The sequence below is a fragment of the Aythya ferina genome, assembly GCF_964211825.1.
Source record: "Aythya ferina genome assembly, chromosome: 1".
NCBI lineage: Eukaryota > Metazoa > Chordata > Aves > Anseriformes > Anatidae > Aythya > Aythya ferina.
The window spans coordinates 60956230-60975134 of record NC_140296.1 but is presented as its reverse complement, the minus strand read 5'-3'; the positions used below and the strand labels follow the sequence as shown (position 1 = coordinate 60975134).

At 52.6% G+C, this 18905-nt stretch overlaps 1 protein-coding gene and 1 long non-coding RNA gene across 2 annotated transcripts; one reads left to right on the top strand and one right to left on the bottom strand.

The window, feature by feature from the left end:
* Nucleotides 1–1046: 1046 nt before the first annotated feature.
* On the bottom strand, nucleotides 1047–7604 carry LOC311427755. The gene is made up of 3 exons (XR_014687538.1): nucleotides 7490–7604; nucleotides 2616–5256; nucleotides 1047–2515 (listed from the first exon to the last, which is right to left on the bottom strand). It is a non-coding gene; the product is annotated as an uncharacterized lncRNA (long non-coding RNA).
* A 7118-nt stretch (nucleotides 7605–14722) lies between these two features.
* On the top strand, nucleotides 14723–16063 carry SOX1 (SRY-box transcription factor 1; the record flags this gene model as incomplete). The annotated part of the gene is made up of 1 exon (XM_084495166.1): nucleotides 14723–16063. The coding sequence occupies exon 1, from the start codon at nucleotides 14939–14941 to the stop codon at nucleotides 16061–16063; it is 1125 nt and encodes a 374-aa protein (XP_084351292.1). The 5' UTR covers nucleotides 14723–14938.
* Between the last annotated feature and the right edge of the window lie 2842 nt (nucleotides 16064–18905).

The window sequence follows — 18905 nt, the reverse complement described above, 5'->3', positions numbered from 1 at the left end:
AGAACTTCTACACAATTTTTCTGCAGGCATACCCCAAAAGTGAGAAAAATGAACAGTGAAAAGAAAAAAAAAAAAGAAATTCTTCTCTCTAAAAATAAAAATTGTCTTATTTATTTATTTATTTGTTTGTTTTGGATGGAACAAACATGTCCTGGAATGCCATTATTTGACATCCTAATTATATCAAAAAATGCATATAAAACTGCATTCAAGTGCTTCTTCATCCTTCTAAATATATATATATATGTATATATACTGCCATCTAAATCATCCAGTTGTAGATGAGGCTGAGGTTTTATTTTCTCAAGCCCAAAATATGCTTCCACTCCAAGCATGTAGAACTGATATAAAATACAACATCACTTCTTTCAAAAGCTTCAAAATGTTCATGTTGCTCCTCAAACTGAAAGGATAAGCATTTCTTGGATTCTTCCCCACAGACTTCAGAAGGAGACTTTCTGGAGTCCTCCTTGCCACTTACCCTCCTGGGGACCTTTGGTTCAGACTTTTGATCATGGAAATGTGGACAAGCTCCCAAGGACATGAAGAAAACTAGAATAAATATAAGGTCACACAAGGGTCTGTCTTCTTGAGAGCACTGAGATAGTGTATTTATGGACATTATTTGACCTCCATTAGAAGGATGTAAACCTTGTGAAAATCACTGCAGCTATTCCTTATTAATATGCCTACCTGAAAATTCCATTTAAATCAATGTTTTAACAGAAAAGGTTATTCTGATAATTAAGGAGAGTTGAACAGTTAGCGTATCATCTCATTTTATCTATAAGGAATCCAGGTGCAAGGGTTTGCATGATATTCTGTTTCAGAAAGAAATCTAGCAATGCTGTGATTTAAAATATATATGTATATATATAGTTATATATAGTGTATATATATAGTATATATATATACTATATATACATATACTGTAGTATATGCATATATACGATATATATAGTATATAAATATATATAGTATATATATATAGTATGTATATATATATATAGTTAGAAGCAAATATTTCATTAATTTGACATATCAGTGATAGCATTTCTCATGACTCAGAGGGAGACATGCAGAGTGCATGTCAGAACGCGTCCTGAATGTGTTCAGCTAGTTCAGCTCAAAAGAAACAATGGAGCTTATAGACATGGTAGGCTACCATTCAAATTGGCAAGGTTCCCATTGCAAATACTCCTTCCTTTGAATATCTCTTGCCATCCAAGTCCTAGATGATGCATATAATTTAACCATTCTCATTAATGAATTACAAATGAAGAGCAATGCCTTCAAAGTAATTTCAGGGGAAAGATGGGTCATATCCCATGTTATACTAAGCAAGTGTCCCCTGAGAAGGCAGTGGGAGAAGAGGCCCCAATCCAGAGTCTGTTGATGGAAATATGACCTGACCACAGAAAGCTTTGGATCTAACCCAAAGGGTGCACAGTGCTTCTCCAGGGGTGTTCAGCTACTAACAGGATAAAGCCTTGGCTGAGTGTATATGAAACTAGTGGCCTTCATGTGGTTTTCAACATTTAAGGGTACTCCGGAAGAGCCTGACAAGTCAAGCTTTGTCTGATTAAAGAGTATGGGATGGGACCCTAATTTACTGAAAATAAAATGTGTATTGTTATATATTGCTACTATATGTTTTCTACAGTTTGTATATAAGAAAGTATGATTAAAAGTCGATGAGAGACTGTTTATAAATTTTGATTGCTTCATAATTTTAACTCTGAGCAACATTTTTATCATAATTATAGGCTTTCTTAAAGCATTTATGCAGATTGTTTTATTCAAAAGGGGTTTATTCCATATAAACTCCACTCTTTTATCTCTCCATAAAATCAGAGTGTGAATTCCCAGCAACCACAACTCCACAAGACAGTCATCACATTACTAGCAGAGACGTTTTCAAGCTAGGCAACATTCCTCAGATATTCTGATCATTATTTCCCACTTTCACAGTTAGTGTAGTGGTGGTAAATAGAAACCTTAACACGTTTGTTGCCTCTCTACTTCTCGTTAAAAGTATTGGAGCATTTATACTTGTAATTCCTCTGTGATGCTCCTGGGTGTTCTTGGAACAACCCAGAATAGCCAAGGTTCAGTGAAGGTTCAAGATTAAGTCAGATATCTCAAGTCTTCATCTCAAGGGAGATTAAATACATAAATATATTTAAATACACTACACAGCTTCCATTAACTTCAGTGAAAATTTTGTTTCTAAATATCCTGAATCCCTGCAAGTATTGGAGTCTAAAGGACTTACCCAAGGACCTCAGGCTGTTTCTTAGCCATTGGTGACACGCAGTTGCCTCCACTATTTCTATGCACGTGTACTGCTTTTGTGAGCTGCAGCAGGGAATGAGTCCCTGGATCGCAGTTCAGATTGTCTCATGTCTGGGTTGACTACAAGGAGAGGGATCAGGAACAAACTGTCCTCTGTCCTTCTTCCAGGCTTCCTCACAAGGGAAATGAAATGTCCATCTTGGTAAAAGGACCAGAATTTCTGCAGTGGGAACAATCAGGGTATCAGGACACTTGGGTAAAGTTTGAGGCAAAAAATTGACAACACAGCTGGACCTAATGTAACAGGCAATTTCACCCACTGGTTGAATCAGTGGCAGTCCTGATGTGGATCAGTTGAGGTGGCCAGAGTTAATCATCTTCACTGGAAGAGGAACTGAAAGGTTCAAATGGCTTCACAGCAGTTGCTGTCTTAGCAAGACCTCATTATGGCCTTCTCATCTCGATGACCCAAGAAATCACTTCTTCAGCACTGAAACATTAGTTGCATTAGAAACTAACAGAAAAGTTAATAGAAAAAATACATAAGCTCTATTTTCATTTATAGCCAGGGCATCAAGTGGACAATATGCTATCACTTCCCCTGAGTGATAACACAAATAATGTTAAATGATGAACACAAATAAGTAATATTAAACATATAAAAGATGGGTAAACATTTTTGCCATCACAGTAAAAAGCAAACCTTTTGTTACATGTGCTTGAATGCCCAGAAAGAAACTGACTTCTTAAAGCTGTAAAATGTTCTAGTAGTCTCGTAGGTGACAGTGATGACAAAGCATCCAAACGCTTCATTCCTCAACAAGGAGTGATAGTTTTTCCTCTCTGATAAGACACAAAGCCTGATGTTAGACTAAGCTCCATTTTACAGCAATAGCTTCAAATTTAATGATTTCCTCAAAGGACTGGATCACATTGCAGTGGCATGCCTTATCCCCGCCCCGTATTTTCTACTCACAAGCCACTTGAAAAATTGATCTGCACCTTGGTCATGCAAGGTATATTTTGCACCTGAGCAGTGTGGTTCAGACTTGAGAATGTATTCAAAGCAGGGGCAAATCTGAGATGCAAGGAAAAAAACAAACCACTAAGAAAACAATTCAGTGGCTATCGACTGCTCTAAAATGAATTACGATGAGAGAATCAACACAAATGGTGAATACTGAGCTCTGCAAAGCAATATAATTAGATTTCACCTGTTGATTTTTACAAGCTGTGGCCTTCGTATTACAGATCTCATGCCTTCACTCTGATTTCACTCCAGTGAAGACACAATTTTAACCATCTTTGTATTTCAATTCAACAGCACAAGCCCAATTTAATCTTTAAATGGTAAAATCGTACTCATCTTTATTTCCATTTCCTATGTTATTTTAGAGTCATTTTCCCGATCTATCATTTGAATTTGTGCCATAGTGTTTCCCCCCTGAAGAAATACTAATGTTAGTGTTCAAAGCACGGAAATAAATACAAGTTGAGTGCCTGGATTTCTGATGACACTGCAGTTAGAAACGGCGCAGATCCACATCTCAGAGCAATTTTAGGATGGCCAGGTAGTCACCGGACTTAATTTCAAGACTTAATAAAACCGGTGCTGTTGAGAAAATCTATTTATCTAAGGTCAATTGTATTTTGACTTCTGAGCTTCAGAACTGTGTCGCGGCAGCTGTGTCTGTGTTGGAAAGCAATGAAGGGCTCGCTCGTACAAGCATACTGGTAAAAAAGCAGTAACAGTAGAGCTAACGGAATGCCCATTTTTAGGTGCCAATGGAAGTTTTTCATTACCTATCAAGAAGCAGCTTCGGTAAATATTTTGTTCCAGATTTGTCGGCCGGTTTGTTGCTCGAAAATCAGGGTCGTGGTTTTACCAGAGCCTTTCTTTTCGGGCAGATGGGCTGGATAATAGCTGCGGGCATTTTCCTGCGGGAGGGAATTGAATAAAGGACCTTCCCTGGCTGCACCCCGGACCCGGGGAAGAGCCTCAGAGCCACTCCGTGCGCTTTCGCAAGCTGCTCGGCAGAGTTGCGGCTGCAACCGACTTCTAAAAACTCGGAGGCGGCTGTGCCAAGAGAAAACAAGCCTTGCCCTGTCACGATTTCGCCCGGTGCCAGGCACGCAGCTGCGGTGGCATGGGAGCCGGCGTGACCCGAGCATCCCCCACTACCTTCTCCCCGCAGCCTGATTTCGTAGCCGGCGGGGAAAAAGAAAAAAACGGGGCTTACTGCCCCGGCTGGGGGCGGCCCCGAGCCCCCTTCCACAGCCGGCCGGGGATCGTGGGCATCCCCTCTCCCCCTGCCCTTGGGGGGCTGAGCCAGCGGCCGGGCACATCCACGATGGTGGGGTCCGAAGGGGCTTTGCAGAGCTGCAAAAAGGGGAACGCTGCAATCAGACAGAGGAGCCTGCGGGATTTATTCCTGTCATTATTATTTTGGAGGGTGGGGGGAAGAATTCGGGGCAAATGGGACTCAAAGACGGCGGACAGCTGTAACTGTGCGATCAATAGTCGCCCCGTGTGCATTCCTCCACTCGTTTAGCATCAGCGAGGACCGTGCAGATCTTGCAACTGAGTGCTCGGCAAGGAAATCAGCTGAGCGCGTCTAAACTACGGTTAATTAATAATAGGAGCAATTCTAAATACGCTTGTTTCATTTAATCCCCTCATGTCGACTTGTTTAGAAAGCAACACGTTTAGCTTCCGAAACGATAATGTGGGTGCAGACTTATCCTGGGGAATTTGTTACCATCCATATGATACGAGTTGTGCGATGAATTACCCTCTTTTCTGTTCTTGCTTCGTTCCAGCCATCTGAGGCAACGAAGAATTTTTGGTATAAATATTTATGACACTTTCAAATGTTCAAAGTACATTTGTCAGGGGCGTCCCTGGAAGCGCAGGGGAAAACCACATCTCGGCGAAGAGACAAATCTTGGAAACGTGAGCTCCTAAGAGAAAAGCGGCTGTCGAAGCGTGACTTCGGATGGGACTAACCGCGTTGAGCGCTATTTGTCCCGCTGCCGCTCTTAATGTCCCCTGCCACCCCCTGCACCGGCTCCGGCCACCTTCCCGCAGGGTGCCCCGCTCGCCGTAAAGGAGCAGGCTGGTGCCGCTGCCTCCTCGTTGTGTTCGTGGTCTTTCCCTTCCGTGCCGCCTTCTACCAAAGCAAGCCCCTCGAGTACTCTGTAGAAAAGTGGTCCCTCAGAACTTGGACCCTGCCAAGCCTTTCCTTCCTTCCTTCCTTCCTTCCTTCCTTCCTTCCTTCCTTCCTTCCTTCCTTCCTTCCTTCCTTCCTTCCTTCCTTCCTTCCTTCCTTCCTTCCTTCCTTCCTTCCTTCCTTCCTTCCTTCCTTCCTTCCTTCCTTCCTCCCTTCCTCCCTTCCTTCCTCCCTTCCTTCCTCCCTTCCTCCCTTCCTCCCTTCCTCCCTTCCTCCCTTCCTCCCTTCCTCCCTTCCTCCCTTCCTCCCTCCCTTCTCTCCCTTCGTGCCTCCTTCCTGCCTTTCTTCTTTCCTTTCTTTAAGCACTTCACGTTGGGAAGACCAACAGCGTGTGGAGGAAATGAGGAGCCCTGTTTTTTTTCAGTATATACGGCAATCAGCCCCTTTCAGTGAGCCATCATATCTGTCCTTAATTTCGACTTTCCCAAGCAGTGCTCTCATATTCCACTGTTTGAAATGAAAGAAAATTTAGCATAATTTGGAGGTCAGATTTCTAAATAAGCCTACTTTAAATAACAAGCCCACACGGGAGATTGTCAGCATCTCTATTTGGTATACAGTTTACACACTGGCACCGCTTTTTAAAACCCTATATGTGGGTTAAAACTCAATTTTACAACCCCCATTTATATGAGATGTAGGTTTGACATCTGTTTGCCAGAGTGTTTTGCACTTAGCCTAACACCCACTATTAAATGACAAAATTGTGGCAGGCTGTCAAAGCCAGCTGACTGACAGCTGCTCTACTTTACAAAAAAGCCCCATTCAAATATTTGCAGGGTTTGAAGCTTTCTGTAACGCCGTCGCCATTCTCCCCGTTATTTAGCATGTAAAATATAAGTCAAAGTTTTAAAGCTGCTTTCCAAAATGTTGCCATTTTTCCATATAAAAAGGGAGAGCGGTGGCTGCTGGCGGGGATCCAGCGCCGAACGCATTGGATGGGTATTGCGCTGGGTCCCCGCGTTCCTCCTATCTGCACAAACCCGATAAAACTGTCATTTAGCAGCGTTTCTTAATATTGCAGCTAATTAGTGCCGGCGTGTTATTGAAGTGAGAGCAAAAATCCACTTAAAAGAGGGGGGGGGGGAGGTGGTTTTAAAAAAAAAGAAAAGGGCGGGGGGAGAAAATGTTTCCGCACACGCACACGGGCGCGCCCTGGCAGCGCAAGGGGCGAGCAGGGTGGGACACAGGGGTGCCCCTGCGCCCCCCCGGGGACCCAGGGGGCTCTCGCCCCCTCCGGGACGGCCGAGGAGGGGCGGGCGATCGCCGTGCCTTGGCCAAGGGGTGGCTTCGAGCCCCCCCGATGAGAGCGTGAGGCTCGATGCCAGGTCGCCAGCCCACGCCCGTCCGCTCCCCCCAGCTCCCCGTCAGCCTCCAGCCGAGGGTAGGGGTCTGCAAACGGCGGCGGCGGCTGAAATTCGAAAGAAAAGTACTTTTTATTGCGGGCTCCCTAATGGCTGGGTGCACCAGCCCTGAGCAAGGCAAAGCAGCCGGCGAGGCAACCTTTCCGCGCTCCAGTCTTTGCAGCAGGTGCTACGGTTTGTTTGAACCCGGGGGGGGCGGCTTTCTAGAGCCTTTGCGAGACAAGCAGGGCTCTAGCTGTCAAGCATACCGGAGGGCAGCGTCGGGTTTTATTATTACTATCAACATTTCTTATATGTTTTTTTTTTTTTTTTACGAGGACTAGCTCCAGCCCGCGATGAAAGGAGCTCCGGCGGCGGTAGGGCGACTGTCCCCAGCGGCTGCTCGGAGCTCTCTGGCCCCGGTGCTCCTGGTCCCCCTGCAGGGGGAAAGCAGCCACAGCCCTCCCGGCGGCCGCCCCGAGCCCCGGTAGGGTCAGGGCCATCCCCTGCGGGCCCCCGCCCCCCCGCCCGCCCCCTCCCCGGTTTCTCCGGCGCGCACATGCGAGCGCGCACCCTGACACGTCCAGCGCGGCAAAGAAAACGGGTTCCCCTGAGCTTTACCTGGAAATCTTTAGCTGATTTGTGTCCGTTTTAATAACCTCTATCGAGTGCCTTTCCTAGAGTGCTCGTCATGTTGACAGAAAGGGGGGGAGAGGAGGGGACTGGGAAAGAATAGGGGGGACGGGGCTGGGGGGGACCGGCGACGCACTGCAGGGACGCACTCCTTGGGAACCCCAAATTCGCCGGCGGAGGGAGGGGGAGGCTGCCAGGGCTTGGGGATGGCAGAGGGGGCGGGAGAGGGGTCCCGGGGCTGCCGGGGAGGGGATGGGCGAGGGGGGGGCGGCCGGAGGTGCCTGTGCCGCACAGGTGCGCGGAGCATCACCTGCGGTGCCCCCGGTCCTGCAAGAGGCAGCGAAGGGAGGGGACGGGGAGAGCGGCCCAGCGGGAGCGGGGAGGGAGAGAGAGAGGCAAGGTTAGAGGAGAAAGTGCGTGAGGGAGAGGGGGAAAAGGGAAGAGAAAGAGGAGGAAGGCGCCGGGCTCCACCTCCCCGCTCGGCGCGGCGCTCCAGCTGCTCGCAAAGCAACTGCTCAATTCTATTCACCGCCGCGGCGGAACAAAAAAGTGGCTATTTATTAGAATACTTGTTTGGTATTGTTCGGTGCCACACAAAAGACGTTTCATTATGTCGGGGTGGGGAGAAAAGCCCCTCTCTTTTTTTTTTTTTTCCCTTTTCTTTTTTTTTTTTTCCTTTCTCTCCAGAGCGAAACAATAACCAGAAATTGTCTTTAAAGTCTTTTCTATCAATAATAAATTTCATTTTCTTCTCTCCCTCTCTCTCTCCCCCTCTCCCGTGCGGGGTGTGTGTGTGTGTGCGTGTGTGTGTGTGCGAGGGAGAGAGAGAGCGAGCGAGCGAGAGAGCGAGTGGTGAGTGTGCGTGTGTCGCCGGGCACTCGTGGCTCGGGCACAGCCGCCTGGGAGCCGCGGCTGGCCGAGGGGCGAGGAGGGCGGCAGGCGAAGGGGGCTCCGGCCCCAAAGCGCCCGGCTGGGTCGGAGGAAGGCGTGAGTTAGGCTGGAGAGGAGATGGGGGGGGGGGTAAAAAAATATATATATTAAAAAAAAAAAAAAAAGCTGCCCCCTTGAGCTGATATGTTGGGAGGAGGCTGGAGCTGGAAGAGCAACTGTAAGTGTGCCTCTAACTTTTGAGGGGGTCTTCACCCTGTCTGGGGAAGGGAGGAGGGGAAGCCGGCGAGGGGAGGGCTTCCCAGGCACTTTTCCTGCAAGGAGGGAAGAGCCGTTCGCAGTCACTGGGTTATCGGCTGTGACATGGATTGGGGAGGGGGGGGGAGACAAAGTTTTGGGCTGCCCCCCTCCGCCTGCCTCGCTGGGGTGTGGGGTCGGGGTCGGGGCCGGGGGCTGCGGGAGGGCCGGGGAGGGGAGGGCGCCGGGGGCGGCTCGCTCCGGTGTGGCGTGAAGAAATGAACGTGTCGGTGTGCGGGGGGCACGTAGAGAGAGGTGTTTTGGGCAAAGGATCAGTTTCGCTGCGGTTGACCGACGGGCTCGGCTATATTCATACTGCCAAAAAAAAAAAAAAAAAAAAAAAAAAAAAGAAAAATCAATAGGCAGAGCAGCCCTCGGCTATTACAACTAATGCCTGCTTAATCTCTGCCCCTCGGAGTGAGCATTCACATGGGCTCTTAGCATTGCTAATGCGGCCGGGCTGAGCCCGGCTCCATCTTCCCAGGGACCAGGGGGATCCCCGGTCCTGTCCCCCGCGAAGGTGACAGCTGCCGGGGGCTCTCGGTGGGGGGACTTTGCCCAGGCTCGGGCAGTGAAGTCCCAGCTAAAGGAACTCTGGGCTGGGGCTGTCCGGGGAGGTCCGCCCCGGGGTTGTGTCCTCCCCAGCTCCTAGGTGCCCGGGCAGCTTCCTCGTACCATAAAGTATCGGGATATTTAAGAGGAGAAATGGATTTTTTTTCTCTCTCTCTTATTTGCCGGTGGTGTTTGGGGTCGATCAACAGGCAATGGAGCAAGGCTGTGCATCTATCGATCAGGGAGGGGACGGGTTTTGGCTGAATCTCTTTCCAGAAACAGGTGTTTAAACATGATAGCGGCTCCAGTCAATTAACCCATTAAAAACCCGTTTTATCGCATTGATTCCCGCAGGCTGCCATAAAAGGTGGTGGTTTGAAAGACTCTTTGTTAAGGGGTGTGTGCGTGGATGGATGGCTGGGGATGGGGGGGTGCAAATTGTCCCCAAATGTACAGTATCTCGCGGGCGGGTAACGTGCCAAACCACCTTTTCTCGTTTGCTTGCCCACCGAGCCCCGCAGCACCGAGATCCTAACGGGGGGCAGCGCTTGGGGGGTTCCGGGGGCTCCCCGCTGACCCCATGGCAAAAGTTCATGCGTGCCCTGCGGGGCAGGGTCTCGCCGGGTCCGGCGGCGGGGGGCTGCTAGTGACACCGGGACGGGTTCCGCTGCTGCCAGGAGAGGGTTTGGGATGTGCCTGGGGGTCCTCCTGCGTCTGTGGGGCGGGGGGTGGGCTGCGCAGCACACCCAGAAAGTTGCGAGTGGTTCCCTAAACCGGGCAGTCTCTGAATGGGCTGCCCTGCCCTGCCCGCAGCAGCATCTTTGTCAGGTTTACCAGCGATAGCCCCATAAAAGGTTCATTTGCTAAAGGCGTCAGTAGTTGTGCTACCGCCCTGCCTTACACAGATCTGTGAAAATCACCTCTTTTCCCAAAGGTAAATAACCTGTATCCTGGCTCCAGCTAGGTAGCCGAGTACAGCTAGGGGAAGGAAATCAGGTTTTCCTCTTTGCTTCCCTGGGGTTCGTTTTACGCCTTCCCCTGGCCACAGCGCTGCACTGGATGGAGCAAGAGGATCATTTATTCCCTCTAGGCACTTTTACTTTCCAGAATAGCAGCCAGAGAATATTTAGATCTTTCTAGTTTTCCCCTTGTTTGCTGTTTTCTGAAGTAAGCACTGGATGCGACTGAAAAGGTTTGAAATCGTGTCAAGGTGATGTTTTAATCTCATTGAAAAGTGTATTAAAGGAGAAGATGTAATTTATGTGGGATGTTTCGATGAAAGGAGAGATTGGAGTGGATGATACTTTCGCTCTCCTGTGAACCTCATGTCATGTTTATATTGAAGCCTGTGTAGCTAATCTAATTTGCAATAACAGGATGGCCTGCAAGAAGAAGAAGAAAAAAAAAAAAAAAAAAAAAAAAAAAAAAAAAAAGCTTCTATATGATTTCATTTCTTTCTTTCCTCATTTATTTTTTTTTACGCAAATTCTTTCTGACTTGCCCTGAAAGAAGCTTTTGCAATTCGGGGATGCAAAACAGAAAGATATCCTTTATATGTGGTCCTAGAGCCCACTTCTCCAGGCGATGCGCCATGGCTTGCCAGGTTGCCCTGCAGCAAATGGCACTTCGCCTTGTGAAGCTGTTTCCCGAGGTTTCGTGACTGACATTTCAACGGAGCAATTTTAAAGATCAACTTCATAATAACTCCCGTGTCGTACCAGTCCGATGAGCCCTCCGTTCCCGTAGTTTTTGTTTTTTTCCCTTAGAAGTTTACCACTTCGAAAGTGTACTTTCGAAATATTTTCCTTATACTAGAAAGAAAAATAATGGGCAGATAATGATGACGATTATTATTATTATTATCGTGAACTCTCGATTAACCCATCTTGTAAAAAGTACAAGCCCTGGCTGTCCCTTTAGGTACAAAACCCAGACCCCAAAACCCAGACACCGCAAACCTTCTCCTCCCGCTAGGTGTTTTGCCTTCTGCTCAGCCCATATTCCGTGCGTGCGCCTTAATAAAAATAATAAAATAATAAAATAATAAAATAATAATAATAAAAAAAATCCGAACAGACTTGAAAATTACAACTTTTGTGTAATGTAAAAAGGTGTATTCAGACTGTTAATTACAGGGGTTTGTGTCACTGGAATGTTATCAATGACCCGTTTAATTTTCCTGTAATTACTGACAAAATAAGACAAGGCTAGATCACAATACAGAGTATTTCTCTTTCAGAGGAATATCCTGCTGGAAGTCGAGCCAATGCGTAACATAAACAAACACTTCCTAAAATGCCCCCGCTGGCAAAACTTCGTTAAGCCCCCGGCTCTGCTCTCCCTGCGGGCTCCAAAGTCCCGCAGGACCGCGGGTCGGGCCCGCTCCAAATGTCCTGCGGGGAGAGAAGGGAACGAGAAGAGAGCTTTGGGGGTGGGCTGGACGCTTCCTTGCCCTGCAGCCAGGGCAGGTGGCTCCCCCGGACACCCCCCGGGCACCTCCAAGGGACCCCCCGGGCACATCGCAGATGAAAGGTGCGCAGGTCGATAGCGGGTCTTTTAGGCGCACCGAAGGCATGCGGCCCAATTCTCCGAGCCGGGGAAAAGCAGAAAAGAAGGAGCGGAAAGAAAAAAGCCTGGGATGTTCAAACTCTTCTGAAAAGGCCATTTTGTCGATAGCGCGGAGGGGGGGAAGAAAAGAAGGAATTTCGAAATTCCTTTAGAAAAAGGGCTCCAACCGCCCTTCCAGTAAATAAATAAGCGGATGCACTCCGGGCACTTCTTCTCTGCCGCTACCAGGCTGCCCCGCAGAGCATCTCCCTGCTGCCCCCCCGGCCCGGCGGAGCCCCAGCGCTCACCCTGCTGGCCCCAGGGGCGGGGGGCACCTGCCTGCTCCCCGCGGCTTCTAGGAAGCGTTGCGGCCCCGTCTCGTAGCCATCCCTCGCAGTTTGCCCCTTTCCCCGCTGCCCCCGGTCTTGCCCTGGGCAAGCCGGCCGGGCACGACGCCGGTGGCCCGGGTGGCCCCTTCCCCGAGTGTTGTCGCCGCGGCCGTGAGGGGGAGAGGGGGGGAGATCCACGGAAAGGGGCCCGGGAGCTGCCCCGCGGGGAGCCGCAGCGAGGTCCCGCGGTGATGTCGCGCCGCTGTCGCGACAGCCCGGGGCGGCAGGACGGCCCTTACCCTTCTCAGGCTTCCCGTTGGTTGGCACAGCTCTCCTGGGCGAAGGGGGAGACATTTCTCGTCGGGGAATTTTAGCCCTTTCCTCCCCCTCCCTTTCCCTGTTCCCCCCTTGCCTTCCATTCATAAACCTGGTGGCTATAGACGCAGCTTGAATATTGACGTCTCTTCCCCCAACTGCTCCTCCGTTAACCCAATTACAGAATTCATCAAGAACTGTGTTGAATTATCTCTTTCCATACAGTATCAGCATTAGCCTAATTAAAAGCTATAATGTCTGATATAATGATTAAATCGTTAGCTCTGCTGTAGGGAAGCAATATTTTGTTTTCCCTTCAATTAGAAGCTGATTGAGGTTTTCAGAGCAGGTCAGCTGTGAAATTTGAATTATATGTGTGAGTACCGTTCACAGGGTGAGCCCCTACTCGAAAGCTCCAGAGATTCTCCAAACGCTTTTACCCGGCAAGCTGGGGAGAGACAACAAAACACAAGGAGAGCCCGTGTTTGAGTTGGGACCGGGGCCGCAGCATCCCTCGGAGCAGTTGGCAGTGCTGGAAAAGGGAGCGGGGCTCCGCTCACACACCTTTCCCACCGTGCTCAGCACCGTGGGCCCCGAGCCCCCAAACCCCCGGGCAGGACGGGGCACCCCCGGGCATCCCCGCGAGGGCTGCGGGCTGGGTCTGGCCCCGTGGGGCTGGAGGAGCCACAGGCCGTTCCCACGCGTGTTTCTGAGGAGGATCAGCGAGGGACCAGCCCCGCGTGGGGGGGAACACGCAGACAGAGGGCCCCCCCCGGGGCATTTCCCCGGATCCCCCCCACCCGGGCCGGGGAGGGGGCTGCGGGAGGCTCGGCGGCAGCCAGCAGACGGCGATCGCCGCCTGCTCCGGGGGCTCCCGTCTCGGCCGCTCCGCAGCCCCCTGCCCCCTCCTCGGGGCCGAGCACGGCGGGGACAGCGGGCACGTCCATCCGTCTGTCCGTCCGTCTGTCCGTCCCCGCCCCGACGGGACGTCCCTCCCGCCGCGGCCACGGGGGGGCCCGCAGGCGGCCCGGGAGGCGGCGGGGCTGCCGGCCCGGGAACTCCCTGTCCGGGAACACGCACCTCCGCCGGCCCCACGGGTCGGGAAGGGCTGTCCCGGGCCGATTCCTATTCCGGGAGGCCTAGTGTTGTGTCTCGGGGTGAGGACGGCCCTAAAGACGTGGGGTGGGACGTGTCGTGCAGCGTGTGAACCGTGCTGCTCCTCCCGTGGGTTTGACTCCTCGTGTCCTCGTCTGGCCACCCGAGTGGGAAGCGACCTGTTGTCCCCTCCCAGCCCTCAACCCCGAGCGATGCTGTGTTTAATCCTTCATTTTTAGCAATTGCGGCGACCTCCCGCGCTTTGCCCCCGCGGATCTGGCAAGAACTGGGGGAAATCCACGCGTGCAAAGCCCCCTTGGGCTGGGGGGATGCTGCGCACCGACGGGGCGGCCCCGGGCACGGCCTGCGGCGGGGGTCGCCCCGCTTTGGGGGGGGGAGTGACAGGGGACAGGGGTATGGGGGGGTCCCCCGGGGGGTCCCAATGGGGTGGGGGGGGGACGGCGGGGGCGGGTCCTCGCCGTGACCCCGCCGCCCGCCCCCTTTTCCCGCGCGGCTCCGGCGCGCCCCGCCGGACGTCACTGCTCAGCGCGCGCGTTATGCAAATCGCCGCCCTTCGGCGCGCCCCCATTGGCCGCCGCCGAGCGCGGGAAGGCGGGGTCGGCTTTCGCCCCGCCCCTCCCCGCCCCTCCCTCCCCGGCCGACCCCTCCCTTCCCCTCCCCTCCCCGGCCGGCCCCGTCCCGTCCCGCCCGGGCCGCGGGAGGGAGACCACCGCCAGCAAATTGCGGCGGGGCTCGACGCGGCCGGGCTGGCTTCCCCACCCCCCCCTCCTCCCCCGTTCCTCCTCCCGCTTTTTTTTTTTTTTCTTAGTTAACGTTTAAATACTTTTTTTTTTTTTTTTTTTTTTTTTGGCGTGGCGGTGGGTTTCGCCTTCTCCCTTCCGCTCCCCGTTTCACCTGCGATCAGCGGATGCAAGTCACACAGCGCGCTCCCTCCCTCCCTCCCTCCCGCCCTCCTCTCCCTCGAAGTTAGCGAAGAACAAAAAAAAAAAAAAAAAAAAAAAAAAAAAGATAGATCTGTTAAGAACAAGAGCGGCGGAGAGAGAGGAGGGGTGTGCGCGTGTGTGCCGGGAGAGCTGAGCGAGCGAGCGAAGCAGGAGGAGAGCCGCCGGGCGCTCGGCACGCTCCGCTCCTTCCTTCCCTCCCTCCCTCCCTCCCCGGCGGCCAAGTGCTGCAGCAAGTTTTGCCGAGCACCTGTGCGAGCAGCTCCGAGTCCGGTCCCCCCGAGGGGGCTGCGAGAGGGGCAAGGTGCCCGCCGGCGGGGCCGAGCCCGCGCTGCCTCCCTCCCGCTTTCCTCTCCGCCTTCGCCTTCGCCTGGCTCCCGTTCGCCTCGGCTCCTCTATGTCCGATCCGCTTTCCGCGCCCGGCGCCGGAGGAAAGTGACAAAGCTTCGTGAATGTACAGCATGATGATGGAGACGGACTTGCACTCCCCCGGCGGAGCCCAGGCCCCCGGCAGCCTCTCGGGGCAGAGCGGAGCGGGAGGAGGCGGCGGCGGCGGCGGCGGCGGCGGCGGGGGCAGCAAAGGCGGCCAGGACCGGGTGAAGCGCCCCATGAACGCCTTCATGGTGTGGTCGCGGGGCCAGCGGCGGAAGATGGCCCAGGAGAACCCCAAGATGCACAACTCGGAGATCAGCAAGCGCCTGGGCGCCGAGTGGAAGGTGATGTCGGAGGCCGAGAAGCGGCCCTTCATCGACGAGGCGAAGCGGCTGCGGGCGCTGCACATGAAGGAGCACCCGGATTATAAATACCGGCCCCGGAGGAAGACCAAGACGCTGCTCAAGAAGGACAAGTACTCGCTGGCCGGGGGGCTGCTGGGCGCCGGCTCGGCCGGGGGCGGCCCGGCGGGCGTCGGCGTGGGCATGGGCGTCGGCGTCAGCCCCGGCGGCGTCGGGCAGCGCCTGGAGAGCCCCGGCGGCACGGCCGGCGGCGGCTACGCGCACATGAACGGCTGGGCCAACGGCGCCTACCCGGGCTCGGTGGCGGCGGCGGCGGCGGCGGCGGCGATGATGCAGGAGGCGCAGCTCGCCTACGGCCAGCACCCGGGCGGCGGGGGGCACCCGCACCACCCGCACCCGCACCACCCGCACCACCCGCACAACCCGCAGCCCATGCACCGCTACGACATGGGCGCGCTGCAGTACAGCCCCATCTCCAACTCGCAGGGCTACATGAGCGCCTCGCCCTCGGGCTACGGCGCCCTGCCCTACGGCTCCCAGCCCCACCAGAACTCGGCGGCGGCGGCGGCGGCGGCGGCAGCGGCGGCGGCCGCCTCCTCGGGGGCGCTGGGCGCGCTGGGCTCGCTGGTGAAGTCGGAGCCCAGCGTGAGCCCGCCCGTCACCTCGCACTCGCGGGCCCCGTGCCCCGGGGACCTGCGGGAGATGATCAGTATGTACTTACCGGCCGGGGAAGGCGGCGATCCGGCGGCCGCCGCCGCCCAGAGCCGGCTCCACTCCCTGCCCCAGCACTACCAGAGCGCCAGCACGGGGGTCAACGGCACCGTCCCCTTGACGCACATCTGAGCCGGCCCCGGCCCCGGCCCCGGCCCCGGCACCGGCCCCGGCAACGGGAGCGGCGGAGGTGGGCACCGGCACCGGCCCCGGCCCCGGCACGGGGCCGCCCCGCGGGACTGCGCCCCGTCGCCGCCGCCGCTGCCCGCTCGCCCCCCGGCCGCCCGCCTCGCCCCGGCCCCTCGGCTCTCCGGCCCCGATCCCCCCCTCTTATTTTTGCCTTTTATTCCCTTTTCTTCCCGCCCTCCCCCTCCCGCCTTTCTTCTTTTTTTTTTTTCTTCCTTTTTTTTTTTTTTCTTTTCTTTCTTTTTGTACAGAAAAGAAATGTTTTGATGTTCTTGTAATAATAATAATAAATAATAATAATAATAACGAGAGAGAAAAAAGGTAACGGTTGCTTTACTTACCTTTTTTTTTTTTTTTTTTTTTTTTTAGGAGGACTAGTTTATGAAACTAGTTTTAGACTGAACTTCTGTGTTTTATCGAGACTTTTTGTACAGTATTTATCATTCACCCAAGAGACATAGAGCGTTTATTTGCAAAAGAGGAGAGAAAGAGAGAGAGAGAGAGAGAGGGAGAGAGAGAAAACACGGCGACGAAAAGACAAAAAAAAATATCAATAATAGCCACACAAAGTTCTAGGCGATGCCAACTTTTATACCGCGCAGAACCGCTACGATTTCATTCACGGATCGCTTCTTGCGAAGGCTTTTTCCTGCCTAATTAAGTCGAAGCTGATGAGGAAACAGTTCTCATTTATTACTCATGTACTAAAGCAAATCCAAAACAACACTTAAAAGTTTTTGTAGATGTTCTCGCGTTTTTGTTTTGTTCTGTTCTATTTCGTTTGTTTATTTATAAAACTTTTTTTTTTCTTTCCTTTTTGAGGCTGCAATGTTTTATTTTTTTTCTGGGTTTTGTAAACTTTATTGTATCTGAATATTTTTTGTTTGTTTTCTCTTTGGTTTTATTGTTTCTTTTGTTTGTTTGTTTGTTTCATTTCTTGTAAATGCATTGTGAAATAATTTTTATTTAGGCATTACGAGGGAATTCAGATTGTGTATATAGTTTACTAAAAAGCCTTTCTGCTAAACAGAAATCCTAAGGATGCGTTCAATTTTGAGTTAAATAAATTTCAAAGCGGAAAAAGTCACCTGTTATTTTATTTTTTTAAGAAAAAAAAAAAAAAAGGCGAAAGCGTAGCAATGTTTACCACGGTGTACCCGACCACACGGCAAGTGAACCTAGCAAACGAGGAGGATGCTATAAAGCGGAGCGGAAAGCGGAGCGGAAAGCGGAGCGAAGCGCAACCCCTCGGCGACCGGCGGTGGCTGACGCTCGGTACAAACCAGGAGGGCTGATCGGGGGTGTCCGGGGCTGTTTGAGCGCCGGATCCGAGGCAGGCCAAATTGCATCTCCGAGCTCCTTTTGTGTACCGCACCGGGCTCCCCGGCCGGGGGGAACGGGGCTCTCCCGCCGCCCCGCTCCGCTGCGCCCCGCACCGGGGGGCCCGCGGGGTGCTGGGGCTCTCGCGGCCGCTCCCCTCCGGTAGTCCCGGTGTCCAGCCCGGGCCAGCACGGAGCAAAAAGGGCCAGCCCCAGGCCAGGAGGGGGACGAGCGCCGCCGACCCTCCGCAGCCGCGCAGAGGCAGCGCCGAGCTCCGCGCACGGCCCCGGGGGCTGGCAGCCGGGTGCCGGAGGGCTCAGGGATGCGCGCTTGTGTTCGCCAAATGTTGCTCGGCGCTTTGAACTCTGTTTAATTTGGGGTTTGGATTGATTTTATTATTTTTCACACACACACCCTCCTTCAGGTTGTTTATCGGTACCTTTCGGTGTTCTGGCATTGAAAGTTTGCTGTAAACTTCGTCTAACAGCGCTAACGGCACTACGCGTTGCGTTTCAAAATCGCTCTGTAGCAAATAAATTTTCGAAATTGGTCATACTGTGCTTAAACAAAAGGAAAAAAATATATATACTTGTATGATCCAGGGTGGAAACCTCGGTCGCGCCAGCCTCTCGGGCTGTTCGAGCCGTCTTTTCGTGACGGCCAAGAGAACTTCGTTCATCCGGGAGCGGGGAAATGTTAGTTGGGTGAAAAGGAGTTGTTTCGGTCCATATCAAAGATTGCACTTTAACTATAATGCTGACAAGACGACTAACGTGTAACTCTTCGGAGTCATTTGGATAATTTTGTTTAAGCCACTCATTCGTTAAAGTGAATGCAAAAATTTCTTAGATGTCCACTGATTTCTAACTAGGTAATATCCCCCCTCCCTCCCCCCCTCCACCCCCACCCTTTTATTTTTCCCCTATAACTATCCAAGGCTTTCTTATAGCGAGGTGTGTGCAGGTCCAGACACTTTGGAAGCGCTCGGTGTCAAATAGCGCGCACACAAAGCAGGACCCTGTGAGAAACCCTCTGTGGTGCTGGTTTCCTGCAGCCAAGCGTGAGCCTATGTGTCATTTAAAATATTAACAGGCGTACCTTGCACCGCGCAGAACAAGCTGGGTACCTGTTGAACTGTTGGTTGTAACGCGCTATCTGCCCTGCGTGTACGTCCTCGTACATAGCTGAACGCACTAGCGATAGCATCACGACCGAAGTGAGTGTGTGTGAGTGTGTGTGTGTGTGCCCGTGCACATGCAGACGCACATACATCTGATGCAACCCTGTTACGTGCCTTTTCTTTAAGGGTCACAGCTTTTGAAATTCGCATTTACTGACAAAGCGGAAGGGAAAACCCACAGCGAGCTGATGCTGTATGGCTGAACGCTACTGGAGTAGTGAGAGTAGTGGGGCGGTCAAGGGAGAAAAGGAAATCAGCCTTTGTACAGTCCAAGCAGGAATACTACAG